The 18,709-nt window shown below is 47.8% G+C and overlaps 1 protein-coding gene across 1 annotated transcript in view; it reads left to right on the top strand.

The window, feature by feature from the left end:
- The window catches only part of CUNH3orf20 (chromosome unknown C3orf20 homolog), a 69,299-nt gene that overhangs the window by 10,486 nt on the left and 40,104 nt on the right, over positions 1-18,709 (top strand). Inside the window, exons 3-5 of the mRNA XM_056129290.1 lie at positions 478-597; positions 10,723-10,852; positions 11,687-11,980. Coding sequence (XP_055985265.1) covers positions 478-597; positions 10,723-10,852; positions 11,687-11,980 — 544 coding nt within the window. The remainder of the gene's footprint in view (positions 1-477; positions 598-10,722; positions 10,853-11,686; positions 11,981-18,709) is intronic.

Genomic DNA, 18,709 nt, shown 5'->3' with positions numbered 1-18,709 from the left:
CCAGTGCCGTGTGCAGTGGCTCTGCCTGCCCTCACCCACGAGGCCTGTACACCCTGCACCTTGCTCTGATGTTCCCCTGGAGAGAGATGGGAGGTGGCCAGGCCATGGGCAGGAAACGTCACGGTCCCCCTGAGAACCCCATCGAGCCCAGGCAGGCCCAGCGTGGTCCCCAGCAGCGCGGCCTTGGTGATGTTCGAGCCAGACCACCACTGAGGGGGTTGTGAGCACCCCAGCCGAGAGCGCTGTCCCCGCAGACACGTGACCGAGGGAGCCGTCCTGGCCACAGTCTCGAGGACGGCGGGGGAGGGGGTGAGTGTTTTCCTCCCAGGAGCGGGGATCGTTTTCGACCAGCAGCTGCGTACCTGGGAATATCGACTCCAGCGTCCCGTCAGAACTAAAGGGCCCTTTCCGTTTGGGGTTAAAAGTCAAGTCGGCTTTTAGAGATTCAAATAAGTCTCCTTTTCCCTCCCACCCCAGAGTCCTTCACGAGTTTCTCCGTCATGGGCGTGAACTCGCCTTACCAGCTGATCTACGAGCCTGGTTCTGGCTGTCTTAGCTTCTCCCTCTCGACCGGAAAGGATGCCAAGAAGAAATCAGGTATCAGGATTTCCGGGAAGTTTTGTGATCCATCTTTAGTCCTGGCAAGCATGGAAGGGGCAGGGGTTGCCCTGTCTAAGCTGGTGCCAGGATCTGATTGGGTTTCCTGGTAGGCAGACTGCCCTAGCTGGGAACGCAGCCGCCCTGGACCAGGTCCTCGGCGTCCAAGCCCATCTTCCCCACCCAGCCCGTCCCAGTGCCGGCTCATGATCTGAGCACGCACTCCTGGGGCTCGGACCCCTACACCCGAAGCATCAGCCCAACCCAACCCTCAAGGTCCTGCCTCTTCCAGTGCCTCAGACTCCCCCTTTCCCCCCAGAGGACTCAGCATCCCTCCTTCCCTGGCACGTGGGAGCCAGGGTCTGAACAGAGGGCCTCGGACCTAACTGGGGTGCTTCAGGGAACAGAGAAAGACACAGCCCTATTGAGAAGACACTCAGAGAAGGTTGAAGGGGACAGAGTGGGTGGCTGGCGAAACCAAACCACATCACCGTGAGCCCTGGCCTGGTAGCCCGAGTCTGGGGGCTGGAGAAAACAGGGCCAGGCTGTAGGAAGCAGCCAAGTCCCACCGGGGAAGCGGAATAAGGTGGGGAGGCGGTGTTCAGGGCTGCTGGGAGCGGACCTCAGAGCTGAGCACCCATAAGTGGCCCAGGGGACCCCCTGACGCTGGCGGTAGGGCCCGAAGTCGAGAACCTGGGCCTGACTCTCCACCCCAGCCCTGCTTGCTATGTGGTTTTCCTTGCTCCAGCCTCACTTTGACCAGCTGGACCTGCAGTGTGTCCGCCAGCAGTTCACTGGATGACTGCTTTTGTCGATGGCTTTCCTGAGTGCCGGGAATACCCACGAAGGCCTTCCTTCGTGGAGTGGACGCCTTAGCATCCCTGTACCCACACAGCAGGTCTGGACAGAAGAAGCCTTTGGAACCAGAGCTACAGAGTTCTGGTCCCCTCTGAGACTTCCTGTCGTCATGTGCTCAGAGCATCTAGTTTTTGCCTGAGGTGGGGAATAATTTTGAATACTTTTGAAATTAAGTGCATGGAACTGAGGAGACAATGACTTGGGTGCATGCGAAGCACTCATGGGGACACAAGTTCAAATCCCAACAGTGTGTTTTCCCCACCCCACCAGCACTGGACATCCCTGAGTACCACCAGGGTGACCTGGCAGTCCCCAACACCTCATGGCCTACGCCACTGCACACCCTGGGCTCTAGCACTGAAATAGTCAGTCTGACTTTACCAGGCATGGGAGTAACTCCTGAGCATTTCCAGGTGTGCCCCCCCCACAAAAAAAAAAACACAAAACAAAACACACACTAAAAATTCCCTATAATTCAACTCTATGCTATCTACAAGAGACTCATTTGAGATCCCAAAACAAAAACAGTTGAAAGTGAATGGACAAAAAAAGTTATTTTGTACAAAAGTAGCTTCAAAAATGCAGGAGTATTTATACTAATGATAGACAAAACTGCCATTAAATTTCAAAATGGTTCAAGGGACAAAGGGCATTAAATATTAGTAAAATTTTCAATTCGGCAATGAGATACAACATTTAATACATTTGTGGACCTAATGACAAACTATAAAAATGTACAAAACAGAGTTTAGCAGATTGAAGAGAGAATCGGATAGTTCTACTGTAATAATTCTAGATTTGAACACTTCATTCAAAAACAAGAAGTAGGGGCTGGAGCGATAGCACAGCAGGTAGGGCGTATGCCTTGCACGCGACCAACCCAGGTTTGATTCCCAGCATCCAATACGGTCCCCTGAGCACCACCAGGAGTAATTCCTGAGTGAAGAGCCAGGAGTAACCACTGTTCATTGCCAGGTGTGACCCAAAACAAACAAACAAACAAAAAAGTAGAAGGTAAGTAAGAAAATAGAGAACAACAAATTCAACTATATCTGTTTTGTTTTTGGGCCATGCCCGGTGGTTCTCAGGACTCACTCCTGGCTTTCCACGCTGGTATCACTGGTAGCTGACTCGGGACCACACATGGTGCTGGGGATCAAACCCAGGTCAGCTACGTGTGACCCTAAATCAACTAGATTTAACAGGCAAGTAGAACAGAGCAAAAATGCAGGATTTATTCTCAAGGACACACAGGACTTTTTCTAGGGCAGGCTGTATGTTAAGTCAAGAAATTAATCTTGGTGGATGGAAAAAGAAATTATGCAAAGTATTTTCCCTAACAACAGAGGGCAGATGTTAGAAATTAGTAACAGAATTGAAGAGTAGAAAATTGACAAATTTGCGGAAAATTGACAGCTATGGAGCAAAGAAGAAATCACAAGAGAAGTTTAAAATTACTGAGGGACTGAAAAATAAAAACACAGGTCAAACTACTTTTTTGCTAAATTGGTTTTGTCAAGGCATTATAGTTTGCAATAGTGTTGAAATTCTGAGTCCTTGTGGTGCTACTCTACCAGTCTACCAGAGTTTCTCAATCCCACCCCCAGTGTTGCAAGAGCCCTTTTAAATGCCAGAATTATGAGATGCAGTGAAAGTGTATTTCCTACCACAGAGAAAATTGATAGCTATAAATGTTTATCATTTGAGTGATGTTAAAAAAACCCAAAATACCCTAACCTTACAACCTAAGGAACTAGGAAAAAGAAGCTAAATTGAGAGCTAGAGAAAGAAGGAAATGAGATTGGAAATAGAGAAGAGAAAGACCATATAGAAAATAAAACTCAAAGATCCACAGAATTGACACACCTTAGCAGGTGGAAAAAAATTAGCAGACTCAAATGGCTAAAATCTGAGTGACAAGTGTAGACACTACTATATATTTTACAGAAACAAAAGAATAACAAGAAAGGACTATGAATTGTATACCAACACATTGGATAAATTACATCAAATGACATTCTCAGAGATGCACAATATACAAAACTAGATTGGAAATGGAAAGCTTGAGTAGACCTGTAGAGAGGAAGCATGTTGAATTATAATTTCTAAGTTAAAAAGGAGTCCAGAGGGGCTGGAGTGATAGCACAGCGGGTAGGATGTTTGCCTTGCATGCGGCCAACCTGGGTTCGATTCCCAGCATCTCATATGGTCCCCTGAGTACTGCCAGGAGTAATTCCTGAGTGCAGAGCCAGGAGTCACCCCTGTGCATTGCCAGGTGTGACCCAAAAAGCAAAAAAAAAAAAGGAATCCAGAACGCTAGTACAGTGGGTAGGGTGTACTTGCATGTGGCCGACCTGGGTTCGATTCCCAGCATCTCATATGGTCCCCTGAGCACTGCCAGGAGTAATTTCTGAGTGCAGGCCAGGAGTAACCCTTGGGCATTACTGGGTAGAACCCCCCAAAATTAAAATTTGGCCAAAACAAAAAATAATTAAAATTAAGAAAAGAAAATCCTGGAAGTGATTATTTGAATGGTGAATTCTCCCAGACATTTAATGAAGAACTAGTGTGATTGTTTCTTTACCGACGAAATGGCGTGTCGGATTTCGGAAGGGAGAACTTTGGGAACGACATATCCATCCTGTGGAATTTGGTATGTCGGCAAGTGGACATGGCTATCGAAGAGATTTGAGTAGAAGTCATGGATAATCTTCTCCATTGCCGTTCTGGAGGATGTGATGGATCCATCAGGACGTCGGAGGGCAGTCATCTAGGTCTTATAGTTGGCGAAGGACAGGCGGGCGTTACGAATACTTTTCCCGGCTTCTGCCGCATCTACCAGTACTTCTGCTCTTCTCTCTTTGAGGTCTTCCTTGATCGCATCTCTGCACTGCTTTGCGAGCTCGGACGTTAGCTTGCGGTTGCCTGAGGCATGCGCCGAACCACGCTGGCGAATTAGCTCAAGAGTTTTCGAAGATAGGCGATTTTTTGTGACTATCTCTCTCTTGGCGTTCCTCGCACATTCATGGAGGTGCTGAACCAGTCGATCGTATTCCTCGTCAATGTTGTCAACAATGGCATCTTCCCATGTTGCCGCAATAGTACCAAAGAGTTCCCAGTTGGTGGTCATTCTGGGAGTTCTCTTTTTGAACTTTGCAGCCCTTTCTCCCCGCTCTGTGAAGTAGAATTTTGCACGAAGGAGACGGTGGTCCCGTTCGAAATTTTGGGACAACAGCGACATCAGTCAGGCAAAACCGTCGATTGAATATGATGTCTATTTCGTTGTGGAATCGTCCACCGGGAGACTCCCATGTCCATCGTTTAGATTCTGCCTTCTGGAACTGTGAGTTACCATGAATGGTCTTGGTCGACATGAGGAACTCAGACAGTCTCTCACCCTGTTCGTTCCATTCTAGGCCATGGGTCCCGATGTGAAGTTCTTCAGCTGATCTTCTCGGTCCTATCTTGGCATTAAAATCACCCACAATGATCTTGTAGAAGGTGTGGTCATCTTTATAGAACTTCTCTAGCTCCATGTAGAACTTCTCGATTTCTCTTTCATCATAATGAGATGTTGGTGCGTAGACAACAAAGATAGAAACTGCAGGCAGTGAGCCACATCTATTCAAATGTAAACGTCCGATTCGGGTTGTTAGGCATTCGAATGAATCAATGCTCTTGGCCAAGTTTGTGTTGACAAGGACACCGACGCCTCCAACACCTCTTTTATCGCATGTTCCGAGGAACAATTCTTCTCCAGTGTCGAAAACGGCATGGTGAGATTCGTGCCTTCTTGTCTCGGTCAGACCAATGATGTCGTACTTGATCATTCGCGCTTGTACCATCAGGTCCTCGATGGATGCATCTGATGCTAGCGTACGTGCCCAGACAAGGTCAGACCTGAACACCTGAAGAACCTGCCGTCAGTACTCATCAATACACTGGCTTGGCTCTTCACTCGCTACCTGTCTGAATGCAAGGTTCCGTCCCAATGGAAAACCAGCAGGACCGTACTACTGTTCAAGAAGGGAGACATCCATGACATTGGCAACTATCGCCTGATCTGCCTATTGTCTGTCATCTACAAGTTGTTCACTCGAGTCATCCTAAATAGGATTGGCAGAACACTAGATGAAGGACAACCATGCGAGCAAGCAGGGTTCTGCAAAGGATTCAGCACCATCGACCATATCCACACGATAACCAAGCTCATTGAGGTTTCTCGGGAGTTCAAGATGCCGCTCTGTTTAACGTTCATTGATTTAAAGAAGGCCTTTGATTCTGTTGAGACGGAAGCGGTCATTGAAGCCCTAGCCAATCAGGGCATTCAAGCCCAATACATCAGGATCCTCCGTGAGCTGTATTGCGGATTCACTACCAGGATCTCACCATTCTACAAAGAAGTGATCGTTGATGTCAAGAGAGGGGTGCGGCAGGGTGATACCATTTCACCAAAACTCTTCAGTGCCACCCTCGAGAACATCATGCGACGACTGGAATGGGAAGGAATGGGAGTGAAGATATATGGTCGGCAACTACACCACCTCCGCTTTGCTGATGACATTGTTTTAATAACACCAAACATCAGCCAAGCGGCACAAATGCTAGCCGACTTTGACCGTGAGTGTGGAAAGGTAGGACTACAGCTGAATCTTACAAAGACAATGTTTATGAGAAACAGCCTTGTTCCTGACGCCCCATTCGCTCTCAATGGAACAATCATCTCCGAATGCAACAGCTATGTGTACCTAGGTCGAGAGGTCAACATGACAAATGACCTGGCACCCGAGCTGCGCAGGAGGAAGAGAGCGGCTTGGAACGCCTTCAAGAACGTCGAAGAAATAGCTAAGAGGACGAAGAACCTCCGGCTCCGGGCACATCTTTGATTCCACTGTTCTTCCTGCATTAACATATGCCTCAGAGACCTGGGCCCTACGCAAACAAGATGAGAACGCTATTCAGGTCTCCCAAAGAAGAATAGAAAGAGCTATGCTTGGAATATCACGTTTCACTCAAATGAGAGAACGAATCCGGAGTTCTGACATCCGTCGACGATCAAAGATCAGGGACGCTGTCTCATTTGCCAAGGTGTCAAAAATCAGATGGGCTGGTCACGTAATGAGATTTAAAGACGACCGTTGGACTAGAGCTGTTACTGATTGGATTCCACAGGATGTCAAAAGACCGTGTGGCCGCCCACCTACCAGATGGTCAGACTTCTTCGTCAAGATCATGAACGATCGGTTTGAGGCCCTTCATGTTCCCAGAGCGAACAGATGCCATTGGGCTACACTAGCACGCGACAGGGACAAATGGAGACGTTACTGGCGCCCGCTCGAGCAAATCGACGACTAACGGGAAGTTAAGTGATTAAGTGAAGTGATTAAGTGTGATTGACAACCTCCCCCACTAAAAATGGAAGTAGACCTCGCAACTCATTCTGTGAGGCCAGAATCTACCATGCCCAGAACCAGACAAAGGCTTTATGAGAAAACTCCAGACCAATACCCCTTGTGACTGTTGAGGCAAGATTTCTTCCCAGAAGACCAACAAAGAGAATTCAGAAGTCCATTCAAGGATGCTACAGCATAGCCTCATGAGGCTATTCCTGCAGTGCAAGGATGATTCCAGCTATAAAACATCATTAGTGTAACCAGACTAAAGAAAAAGAAGAAAAAACAGATCTCATGATCATCTTAATTGGTACAGGAAAGAACCTCTTGCTAAAACCTTTGCTTTCTAAAAACTCTACAATATCAAATAGGAGGAAACCACCTCCACGTACTAAGATATATATATATATATATATATATATATATATATATATATATATAGCTGGAGCGATAGCACAGCGGGTAGGGTGTCTGCCTTGCACGTAGCCAACATGGCCGACCCGAGTTTGATTCCTCTGCCCCTCTCGGAGAGCCCGGCAAGCTACCGAGAGTATTCGATATGCCAGACACAGTAACAACAAAGTCTCCAATGGAGACGTTACTGGGCCCGCTCGAGCAAATCGATATGTATATATACATACTCATATATATATTTAAAAACCTACAGATAGCAGAAATCCCACTTGGTGGTGAAAAACCAACAACTTTGCGTCTTCAATCAGGAAGAAGGCAATGAATGGTACTGCTTTCACTACGGCTCTACAACATAGTGGTGGAACTGTGTCCGAAACAGCAGACGGCAGAAGAGTATAGGCATCGAGTTGAAAAGAATGAAGCCTCTCTTGTTTGTAAGTGTCTGATACCTGTTTTATGTGTAAAACCTTCACTATTCTATGAGAAACAATTGTAATTGGTCCATGAATTCACAGCACAGCGGGTGGGCATTTGCCTTGCCTCTAACCAACACTGCCGACCGAGTTCGATTCCTCCGCCCCTCTCGGAGAGCCTGGCAAGCTACTGAGAGTATCTCGCCCGCATGTCAAAGCCTGGCAATCTACCCATGACGTATTCGATATGCCAAACACAGTAACAAGTCTCACAATGTTACTGGGCCCACTCGAGCAAGTTGATGAACAACGGGAGGACAGTGAAGTGACAGTGACAGTCAGATAAAAGTCAATATGCAAAACTACATCGCAGTTCTATACATGAGCGATGAACAGTCTGAAAATGAAATTACCCAAACAATTTAACTTAAATAACAGCAACAACAATACAATAGTTAGAAATTACCTTATCCAAAGAGGTGAAAGACTTGTACAAGAAAATTCACAAAACATTGCTGAAAGAAATTAAAAAAAAATAAGTAGATGGAAGCACACCTCATGCTCTTTCCCCCTTTATTTATTTATTTATTTCAATTGAATCACAGTGATATAACAAAATTATTCATGATTGGACTTCAGTCATATAATGTTCCAACATCTGTCCCTCCACCAGTATCCTTTTCTCACCACCAGTGATCACAGTTTCCCTCCCCCCACCCCCATCTGCCATTATGGCAGGCACTTTTCTTCTCTCTCTCTTCTCTCTTCTTTCTCTCTTCTCTCTCTTCTCTCCCTCATTCTCTCTCTCCTGTCCTTCCCCCCCTTCTTTCTCTCTCCCCTCACGTTCTTATATTGGAAGACTGAAGTGTTAAATCTTGTTAAAATGTCAATACTGTCAATACTGAATCTAAGATTCAGTGCAATCAATGCCTATCAACATTTCAATGATTTGTTTTGCAGAAATAGATCAATTAGTACTCAGATTCATATGGAATCTTATGAGAATCCTAAATAACTGAAGCAATTTGGTGAAAGAGCTAATAAGAGCTAATAGCTCTTGGACTCAGCGTTCCTGATTTCAAAGCAACCCCAAAGCTACTGTATTGGCATGTGGCAATACTGCCAATAAACCAGTGTGGTACTGGCATGAAGTCAGGCATATCAGCCTGTGGGAGGGAGTAGAGAACTCCAGCAATGAGCTGGCAGACACCAGCTGGGCATGGAGTGGGCCCAGGACTCTCCATCAGAGACAGTCCCTTAAACCAGAGTGCTGGGAAGGCTTGGAGACCCACGTGCAGAAAATCGAAGTTGAACAGTGACTAGCTCCACAAAAATTAAAGGGGAATCAAGCACCTCAACATAGAATAAGAAAATTTGTAGGAAAAAAACACAGGACCAAAGCTTGATTGAATCTGGCATGGCCACCTTAGACATGATGCCAGAAGAATCAACAAAACAAAACAAAAATTACAGAGATAGTACTTTTTTTTTAATTTTTTTTTTATTTTTTTTTTTGCTTTTTGGGTCACACCTGGTGATGCACAGGGGTTACTCCTGGCTCTGCACTCAGGAGTTACACCTGGCGGTGCTCGGGGGACCATATGGGATGCTGGGAATCGAACCTGGGTCGGCCGTGTGCAAGGCAAACGCTCTACCCACTGTGCTATCTCTCCAGCCCCGAATATGGCACTTTTAAAATATATATCCAAAGATGTTATACAAAGAGTAAAAGGGAAGCCTGCAAAATGAAAAAATAAATAGTCATGAGTTATATGTATCTAATTAGGGTTAATATCCAGGAACTATAGAAAACTTCTAAAATTCAACCACAAAAATCAACTGTTTCACACATGGCAAAAGACTTGAATCGACTTTCTTTTCCCAAAGAAAATAAACAAATAGACAAAAACACACACAAAACTGCTCAACATCATGGATCATCGGCGAACTGGAAATCAAAACTCATGAGTTATCACCTCACCTCCAGTACAGAAAACAGCCCAAAGGAATCAGCAGCACACAGCCAGTATGGGGCAGAGTGTCCAGCTCTTATTGGAACCCATATTCCCAAGAATGTAAAATTGTGTCTTGTGGGAAACTCTGAAAAGTTCCTTAAACACTTGAAATGGGAATTGCTGTATGGTCCTGATCATTTCAGGCTGGATTTCACAGAAATATTTGTACAACTAGGTTCACCATATGACTCACAGTCACTGAAATGTACCTGAACATAGCTGAATGGATGAAGAAAATGTCGTCTACACGATGGAATATTCTAGAATATTTTACAGTGTGCGTGAACTTAGGGGATGTAATACCCAAGTGAAATAGCAATCAAGTCACACAGGGAGAGACGTGGCGCAGCTTCATGTATGTGGGCTTGCATACAGCGGTCAAAATCAGAGCGAGACAGGAAAGGGTTGGAGGGGAGGTGGGCGGTGACTTGGAGGTGCTGAAACGGGGACTTCCTTTTTGGTGGCCACAGAACTGCAGTCTCACAGGATGCAGAGGGTTTGTGGACTGGACGGTGGTCATGGCGTTCCACCAGTGTGGATGTATTTGATACTCTGAGCTGCATACTTAAAATTGGCCGAGATGGTTGATTTTGCTTTGTGGATTTTATCACAATGAAACGGGACGGGCAGAGGGTGAAGGAGGCAGGAAGAGGGGGGGGACACCTGACCTTGCTGAGTATGTCCGGGCCTGAGACCAGCGAACGTTGGTGGTCTGGCGCAACACCCCCACTCCCCACTACCTAGGCAGTCTGGAAGCAAGAAGCTGGAGGGGAGGTTCTTCTGTGTGCCGGGTGACCCTGCCTAGCGCCCGGCCCCTCTTGGCCACCCACAGTCCATTTCATCGCTCTGCCCAAGTCCCCATGGACTAGGGGGGGTGACATTCCATCTCCTGGGTGAGCTGCGGGGCCTTCCTGTCCCAGAAGCCGAAAGAACGCCCCCTGATTCCTTCAACTCTCACCTCACCCCTGGTGGAAGAGGTCGGGGGGGACCCTCTTCCAAGCTCCTTCCTGACCCCCTCGTCTCCAACAGCAGTCAAATCAAAATACTTAGAAGAAATCACCACGTCATCGCCTCACCGAGGACAGAACTCTCCAGACATCATGGAAAGCAGTGACCCCTGCCCCGAGGCCCGGGAGAAGCTGCAAGCGATGTGTCGTCATATGTGAGCCCCCAAGAGGCCCGGGGCCCGGGCACGGGGAAGCTGGAGGTGGAGGGCAGCCTGGCTGCCAGTCACCCATGTGCCCATGGCGGGGGGCATTGTGAAGAGACCCCAGTGACAGGATCCCTGCCCTCCTCGCTCAGAGCCCTGTGCTGTCCTCGTCAAGACCTTAGGAGCATGGTGGGGGGTGACACCTGTTTGACAGATGAGGACCCGGAGGCAGCCCGGGTTGGTAGGCAGTGGGCTGGGCCCCTGCACAGTGCTCTCTGCCTCCTCACTAGAGAGGCCCCCTTGGTGGGACAGAGCGTGACAGCCCGAAAATGCCCGGATGTTTGTGTCTTAATGAGTGACACATCCCCACAAACCTCTCATCAACGAAAATCATTGATGTGGGAGGTGAATGAGATTTGTGACCACGTGTCCTTCCAGATACCGTTTGCCAAGGCCCAGAGCTCATGGGAGTCCCGCTCTAGTAGAACAGGGGAGAGGGAAGCCCCCGGCCCCCCAGTTTACCCTTCTGGGGATATTCGAGATGGTAGCCCTCCCTCCTAGGGGTCACCTGGGACCACCCCCACCCCTCAGGGACTCTCCTCTGTACTGCTTCACCTCTGGGTCCTCACCCAGATGTTCCTCACCCAGATGTTAGAGGAGGAGCAGACGGGGCCAACTGGAAGGGGAGTAGGTCCCCTCTCTTCTCCCGGAAGTTACTACCCCCAAAGACGAGGGGGAGGGGTGTCAGCCCAGAAAGATGGGCTGGAAATGCCGGGAGCTGGGGAGAGGCCAGAGGACCCCCAGTGGATGAGAACCAAGGAGTTCTGTTCGTCTCCTTCCCTGCAGAGAATCTGAAAGGGCCTCGTGGAAAGGGAGGAATCTCTCCTACCCCATGATCTTACGCAACTACAGGGCCAAGATGCCCACGCAGCCAATGGTGACCCCCAAGGGCGGGGACACCCAGTCCATGAGCTCCCATCACCGGCCCTCTGGAGTTGCTCAGAGTCCCGCCCCCACCTCCCACCCGCCTTCTGCCCACGCCCACCAGGCTTACTTTAGCCAGAACTCTCAGGAGCAGAAGCTCTCCAAGAAGGCCCTCAAGTTCCACTACACCCTCTACGACGGGTCTTCCTTCGTGTAGTATCCTTGTCCCCGTGTCGTCTGCCCCAGTCCCACTGGCAGTCTGCATCGGTGACCGGTGGGGCGTCGCTCAGGGCAGACTCATGGTGGGGCGTATTTGACAGGTGGCCAGCAGAGGGGGAAGTCCTGAGGGTCAAGTTTCCCAGTTTGGTCGGGATCCACAAGAACATCCTAGACCCGGCGGTCTGTGGGTGACCGGCCCATGCCATCTGGTGGCTCTCCCAGGAGAGAAGAGGTTGGACCCTTCCGAGAAGCTCCTTTCCAGCGAGAGGTGGGGTCCAGTGCTGCGTAGGGGTTTCATCCTTCTCTCCCTGTGGTTCTTGCCCATTTTGCTCGAAAGGTCGATGTATTTGGAGTCTCAGACCCCAGTCCACCCCACCCCCCAACCCCGGGCATGCACCCCGCAGTGCTCTGGAGCTGAGTTCGTCTGTGTTTGTGAGCAGATTGGAGGCTGGGTCCCAGCCGCAGGGGTGGGGGTGGGGGGCGCACAGAAGGACACGTTTTCTCTCTGAGACTCTGGTGACGCTCTAGAGCCTCTTCCCAGACCAAAGCCTTGGGCTTGGGCATGTGAAGCACCACAGTGCTCGGGGCAGGCTGGAGACCTGGAGTCCAGCCGCGACTTAGGAAAAGCCTGGTCCTGCATTCGTTCTGTGAGCTGACTTTTAAAAAAATTTTTATTAGTGAAACACCATGAGGTACAGTTGTAGACTTACAAATTTTTGTGCTTTGGTTTCAGTTACACAATGATTGAGTACCCATCCCTCCACCAGTGCCCATTCTCCACCACCACTGATTCTTAGGTGTAGCCAGTAATTAACGGATTATATGATAGATACTAATGGGTTACAGGTCCATTAACCTGCTACATAGAGTGTTGGGTACCTGTAATCCCAAGTCAGCAGGACGAATGATTCCCCGTGTCTCCTTCAGAAAGAGCCACTGTGAGTTGACTGTTTTCTTCTCTGCTGGGATAAAGGAGTTGGAACTGGTGTCGAGCGAGGGCTCGGCCAATCTCATCCTGTGCTCCCTTGGGGGTTCTGTCACCCTCTTCTCAACATCCTAGAGCAGCGTTTCTCAGCCAGATGGTCCCCCACCCCGCGGATCCCTGGAATGTTCCAAGGGGTCACAGGTGAAATCACAGCAATGTGGGGGGGGCATGAGATTGAGAGGCAAGCGGGTAGGACAGGACCCCCAGGAAGAAAACGAGGTCGGAAAGAAGTCTTGGTGCTCCGTGCTTCAGTGTTTCTGGGGAACTGGTTTAGACCCCAGACCCCAAACTGAATTGGCAAAAAGAGGCTGAGGCCACAGAGAGCGGGTTCAGCGCTAACTCTAGACTCCACACTCTGAGCTGGGAAATGGAAGACGATCTCAGAGGGTCTAGGGGCAGAGCCAGGCCACTGTCCAGGGCCACTGCCCCTTCACTGGGGACCTTCTCCAGCACCCTTTGCCCTACCTCCACCCCTGCTCAGGATTGAGGTGGTGGTGGACTTCATTGTACAAATAAAGCTGCCTTGCCTGGAGGGGTTCTGAGCGGCCTGGGCCCCAGAAGCCCGCCTCGCTTCCGCTGGCCGCCTCTCCACGGAGCTGGGGATTGAGAATTTAAGCGCCTGTCAAAAGGGTCCTATTGTTTCTCTGACCATAAATGAATCCATTCATCACTCTCGCCTCGAACACAGCCAGCTCCTTCTAGGACAGCCGCCGTTGCTGTGTTCTGGGGATCCCCTCACCCCTCCACTGGCTCCCTGCCGCCTGTGAGGGGTTAGCCCCCTGCACTGCTGTGTCTGTGGTTGCTGCCCTGGGGGGCAGTGGGGGCTGGGCTACCGTAGGATGTCTCTGCTTTCTCCTTTCCCCTGCAAAGAAGTCAGGGGTGATCCTGGCGGGGACCCCCCATCCCAGACCTTTAGGCCATCACCCCTCACACCCGCTGCAGTCACGCCTGACCACTGTGCATTTCCTCTTGGGGTGGGGGCAAGGTCCTTGGTCTAATTATGGGTAACCTTGCACGGTCACCTCATCTCTTTAGGCCTCTCTGTGATCATGATGAGAGATTCTGAGTCCGAAGCCCAGAATCTCTCACCCCTGTGGGCTGTCTTCTGGTTGGATTCTTTCCCGTTTTTTTCCCCCCGATCCTGTTGTGTTAAATTACTGGTTGGCAGTACTGCAGATTTGGGGGGACGCAGCTTCACACTTCTATGTGTGTAAGCTTCACTGCTGGAGGTCCATTCCCCTCACACCGTCCAGGTGAGCCTGTGCCCCGCCCATGTCCCCTTTCTCTCTGATCACCAGAGCGTTCAGTGTCTTGAGAGCTATTTTGGTTGGTTGTTTGGGGGCCATTCCTGGAGGTGTTCAGGGCTTACTCCTGTGCTCAGGGATCACTCCCGGTGTTGCTAAGGGGACCATATGGGATGCTGGGTGAGCCTCATGCAGGGGAAGTGCCTTCCCCATGTGCTACTGCTCCAGTTCTTGCAAGTTATTTTTGTTGTGTGTCATTTATTCCCTTCCTTTGAACATTGATGTTCTTCATCTGCATAAAGCCATTCAGTAATTGTATTTCCCTTCTGACCAATTTTGTTAGCATGACCACCTCTTGTTCTGTGCAAATTGTCTCACAAAAGGCATGTGTTTTGTTTGTTTGTTTGTTTTAATGACAGCTGAGTAGGGTATCCCATTGAGTATATGTTCCACAGCGTCTTTCTCCTTGTCACAGTTGCTGCCTTAGCTGGTTTGGATTTTAAATGCCTTCAACCTCTTACTGTGAATACGTGCTAGTCTTAATAGCTGATCAAAGTTTCTGACATGCGCAGTGTAGAGTGGGGGGGGGGGTTCTGTAGGACATCTGTGTTTTCCCCTGCTCAGAAGCCAGACCACCTCTCCCCTGCCCCCAGACCTTCAGGCCATCAACCCTATAATAAAAAAGGCTCCTGTCCTTTTATCCACACCATCACTCTGTCTCTCCATCATTGTGTTCAGACCATTCACATCCAGTGATTTTTGATAATTGGGGCTAAGTTACTGCCATTGAATTTTTTTTTGTCTTCTGGTTGGTTTACGTTTTTCCCATGAATTTCTATCTGCCTTTTTTCCTCTGGATGGTTTTCCTCAGCAATTGTCTCAACCTCATAATCTGAGCTCCCAGACTGTACTCCATGTACAGTAGTTATTGCCTAGAACCAATAATCATCAGGAGGAGAACAACAACAGCCTTTGGTCAAATGCTTCAGTCTATTCGTCTCTCCAGGACAGGCTTTTAAACAACCGAGGGCCTTAATATATTAGCACAAGCATTTTTCTCAGGGAGAGATTCTTCCCAGAGAAAGAATAGAGAGCAGTTTCAGAAACACCCCCAATGCCCACACGCGCGCGCGCACACACACGCACATGCACGCACACGCACGCGCACTCACACGTGTGCGCGCATGTGCCTGAGCGCTTGGGAACCGCGTTCTGCGTTGAACGGCAGCTTCCTGGGTTGAATGGTTTTGTGAATTGCCCATCAGGTCCACCTCCTTGACCTATCAGAACCCTTAGTCCCCAACAGAAGAACAGAATCAAATGTGTTTAGTATAAAGATGAGTTGATATCAGTATCAAAGACTATCTTAGATGCAGTCAGATTTAAACCTCATGGTACACACGAAGCAACGCAATGCAAAAGTGACAAGGGTGTATGTAGAGCAGCTGCACTCCCCTGCTTGAGCCTCCAAACAAGCTCCCAGAGTCTATTATTATCAGGGAAACCTTTATTCTGCCATCATATTTGAATGACAGTTTTGCAAGGTATAGTATTCTTTGCTAGAACTTTAAAAATAAAAAAATCTTTGAATCACCGTGATTCAAAAAAATCACCGTGAGATACAGTTCACAAAGCTTTCATGATCAGGTTTCAGTCATAAAACGTTCCAACCCCGGAACATAAAGTAACAAAATAGGAGACTAACATCCAAGAATGGCCGAGATTAGTACCAGGAATTTTACTCCATGGCTTGGAGGCCAGCCACACGTGCCAGGGGAAAAGGGAGCTCAGATAGAGAAGGGAGCACCAATTAAAGGGTGTTGGGAGGATCCTCCCAGGATGGGAGATGCATGCTGAAAGTAGACTATAGACCAAACATGATTGCCACTCAATGCCTCTTTTGCAAACCATAGCACCCAAAAGGAGAGAGAGAACAGAGGGGAATGCCCTGCCACAGAGGCAGGGTGGGGTGGGGGGATGGTGGGTGGGAGGGATACTGGGATCCGTGGTGGTGGAGAATGGGCACTGGTGGAGGGATGGGTACTTGATCATTGTATAATTGAAACCGAAAAAATAAAATTAAATAAATAAATGAATAAAAAATGTTCCAACCCCGGTTCCTCCACCAGTGTACATTCCCATCACCAATGTCCCCAGTATCCCACCCATCACCACTACCCCCCCCCCCCACCAGCCTGCCTCTATGACAGGCACTTTCTTTCTTTCTTTCTTTCTTTCTTTCTTTCTTTCTTTCTTTCTTCTCTCTCTCTCTCTCTCTCTCTCTCTCTCTCTCTCTCTCTCTCTCCCTCTCTCCCCCCCCCCCCTTTGGGCATTATGGTTTGCAATACAGATACTGAGAGGCCATCATGTTTGGTCCTTTTCCCACTCTCAGCACACATCTCCCCTCCAGAGTGACCCCTTCCAACCATCATTGACATAATGGTCCCTCCTCTATCCCAACTGCCCTCTTCCCCAGTCCTTGAGGCAGCCTTCCTACCAAGGACCAGTCCTCGTGGCCCTTGTTTCTACTGTCTTTGGGTGTGAGTCTCATACTATGTTTTATATCTCACACAAGTGAGTGCAGTTATTCTATGTCTTTCCCTCTCCTTCTGACTTATTTCGCTCAGCATGAGACGCTCTGTGTCCACCATTTATAAGCAAATTTCATGACTTCATCTTTTCTAACGGCTATATAGTGTTCCATTGTTCCTTTAATCAGTATCTGTTCTTGGGCACTCAAGTTGTTTCCAGATTTGGCTACTGTGAACAAGTGCTGTAATAAACATGTAAGTGCAGATGTCATTTCTGCTGTTTGGTTTTGTACTCTGGGACATACTCCTAGAAGTGGTTTTCCTGGGTCATTTCTGGTTTTTTAGGAAAAACTATAAATGACCACATTGTTTTCCAGAAAGGCTGAACCGTTCAGCATTCCCACCAACAGTGAATGAGAGTCCCTTTCTCCCGAATCTGTGCTAGCATTGGTTGTCCTTATTCTTTTGGATGTGTTCCAGTCTCTGTGGCATGAGATGATATCTCATTGTTGTTTTGATTTGCGTCTCACTGATGATTAGTGATGTAGAATATTTTTTTCATATGCCTTTTGGTCATTTGTATTCCTTTTTTTGAGGAAGTTTCTGCTCATTTCTTCTCCCAATTTTTTGATGGGGGTGGATTTTTTTTCTTGTAAAGTTCTACCAGTGCCTTATATATTTTGGATATTAACCACTTATCTGATGGGTATTGAGTAAATAATTTTTCTCCTTCCGTGGGCTGTCTCTGTATCTTGGTCATTGTTTCCTTTGAGGTGCAGAAGCTTCTTAGTTTAATGTAGTCTGATTTGTTTATCTTTTCTTTCACTTGCTTGGTCAGTGGTGTATCATCTTTAAAGATGCCTTTAACATCAGTGCCATGGAGAGTTCTGCTTACATTTTTCTCCATGTACCTTAAGGACTCAGGTATTGAGGTATTGATATTGAGGTCTTTAATCCATTTGATCTGAGTTTTGTGCCTGGCATTATACAGAGATCTGAGGGGTTTTTTTTAGATGTAACTGTTCAATTTTCCCAGCACTACTTGTTGAAGACATTTTTCCTTGCTCCACTTATTAAAGATTAAATGACCATATATTTGAGGGTCTGTGTCAGTGTATTCAACTCTATTCCATTGACCTGCAACATGGTCTGTCTCTATGCCAATACCATGCTTTTTTAATTACTACTGCTTTGTAGTACAGTTTGAAGTTGGGGAAAGTGTTTTCTTCCATCTTCTTTTTCCCAAGGATGGTTTTAGCTAATCGCGGGGTTGCTAGGAATTTTTGAAAAGATCTTTTCGAATTGTAAATATATTATTCCACTTTCTCCTAGCCTACAGAGTTTATGCTGAGAAATTTGATGGTAGCCTAATCATGAGGCCATTACATGTTACATATTTTCCCCCTGGTAGCATTTAGAATATGATTTTTATCTTAGAATTTTTAAATAATTTATTATAGTTTATTAAGATGATTTTGCAATAGTGCTGAAGTTTATGTACCAAGTGATTACACCACCTTCACTACTGTCCAACGTCTCTCGAGTCTGGTCTTCCTTCTATCCACCCTTTCCTCGCCTCTTGGTAAGCAGTGGATAACCGAGGCTGGGTTGTCCACGGCTAAGGGCTTGTCATTGTTCAATACATTCTCATCCCTCCGCCTTCTTTCCTTGTCTCTGTATTTCACAGATGATTGAGATGATCTGGTATTTGTCCTTTTGCCTCTGCTTATTTCACTTAACATGATACCCTCCAGTTGTTTTTTTTTAAATTTTTATTAATGAAACACCATGAAGTACAGTTGTAGACTTACACATTTTTGTGCTTGGGTTTCAGTTATACAGTGATGGAGTACCCATCCCTCCACCAGTGCCCATTCTCCACCACCACTGATCCTAGTATCCCTCCCACCCCCAGCCCCCCATCCAACCCTGTCTCTGTGGCAGGGCATTCCCCTTTGTTCTCTCT

The sequence above is a fragment of the Sorex fumeus genome, unplaced genomic scaffold, assembly GCF_029834395.1.
Source record: "Sorex fumeus unplaced genomic scaffold, SorFum_2.1 ptg000072l, whole genome shotgun sequence".
NCBI classification, from domain to species: Eukaryota; Metazoa; Chordata; class Mammalia; order Eulipotyphla; family Soricidae; genus Sorex; species Sorex fumeus.
Note: the sequence above shows the minus strand (reverse complement) of the source record. Positions and strands in the feature narration are given on the sequence as shown.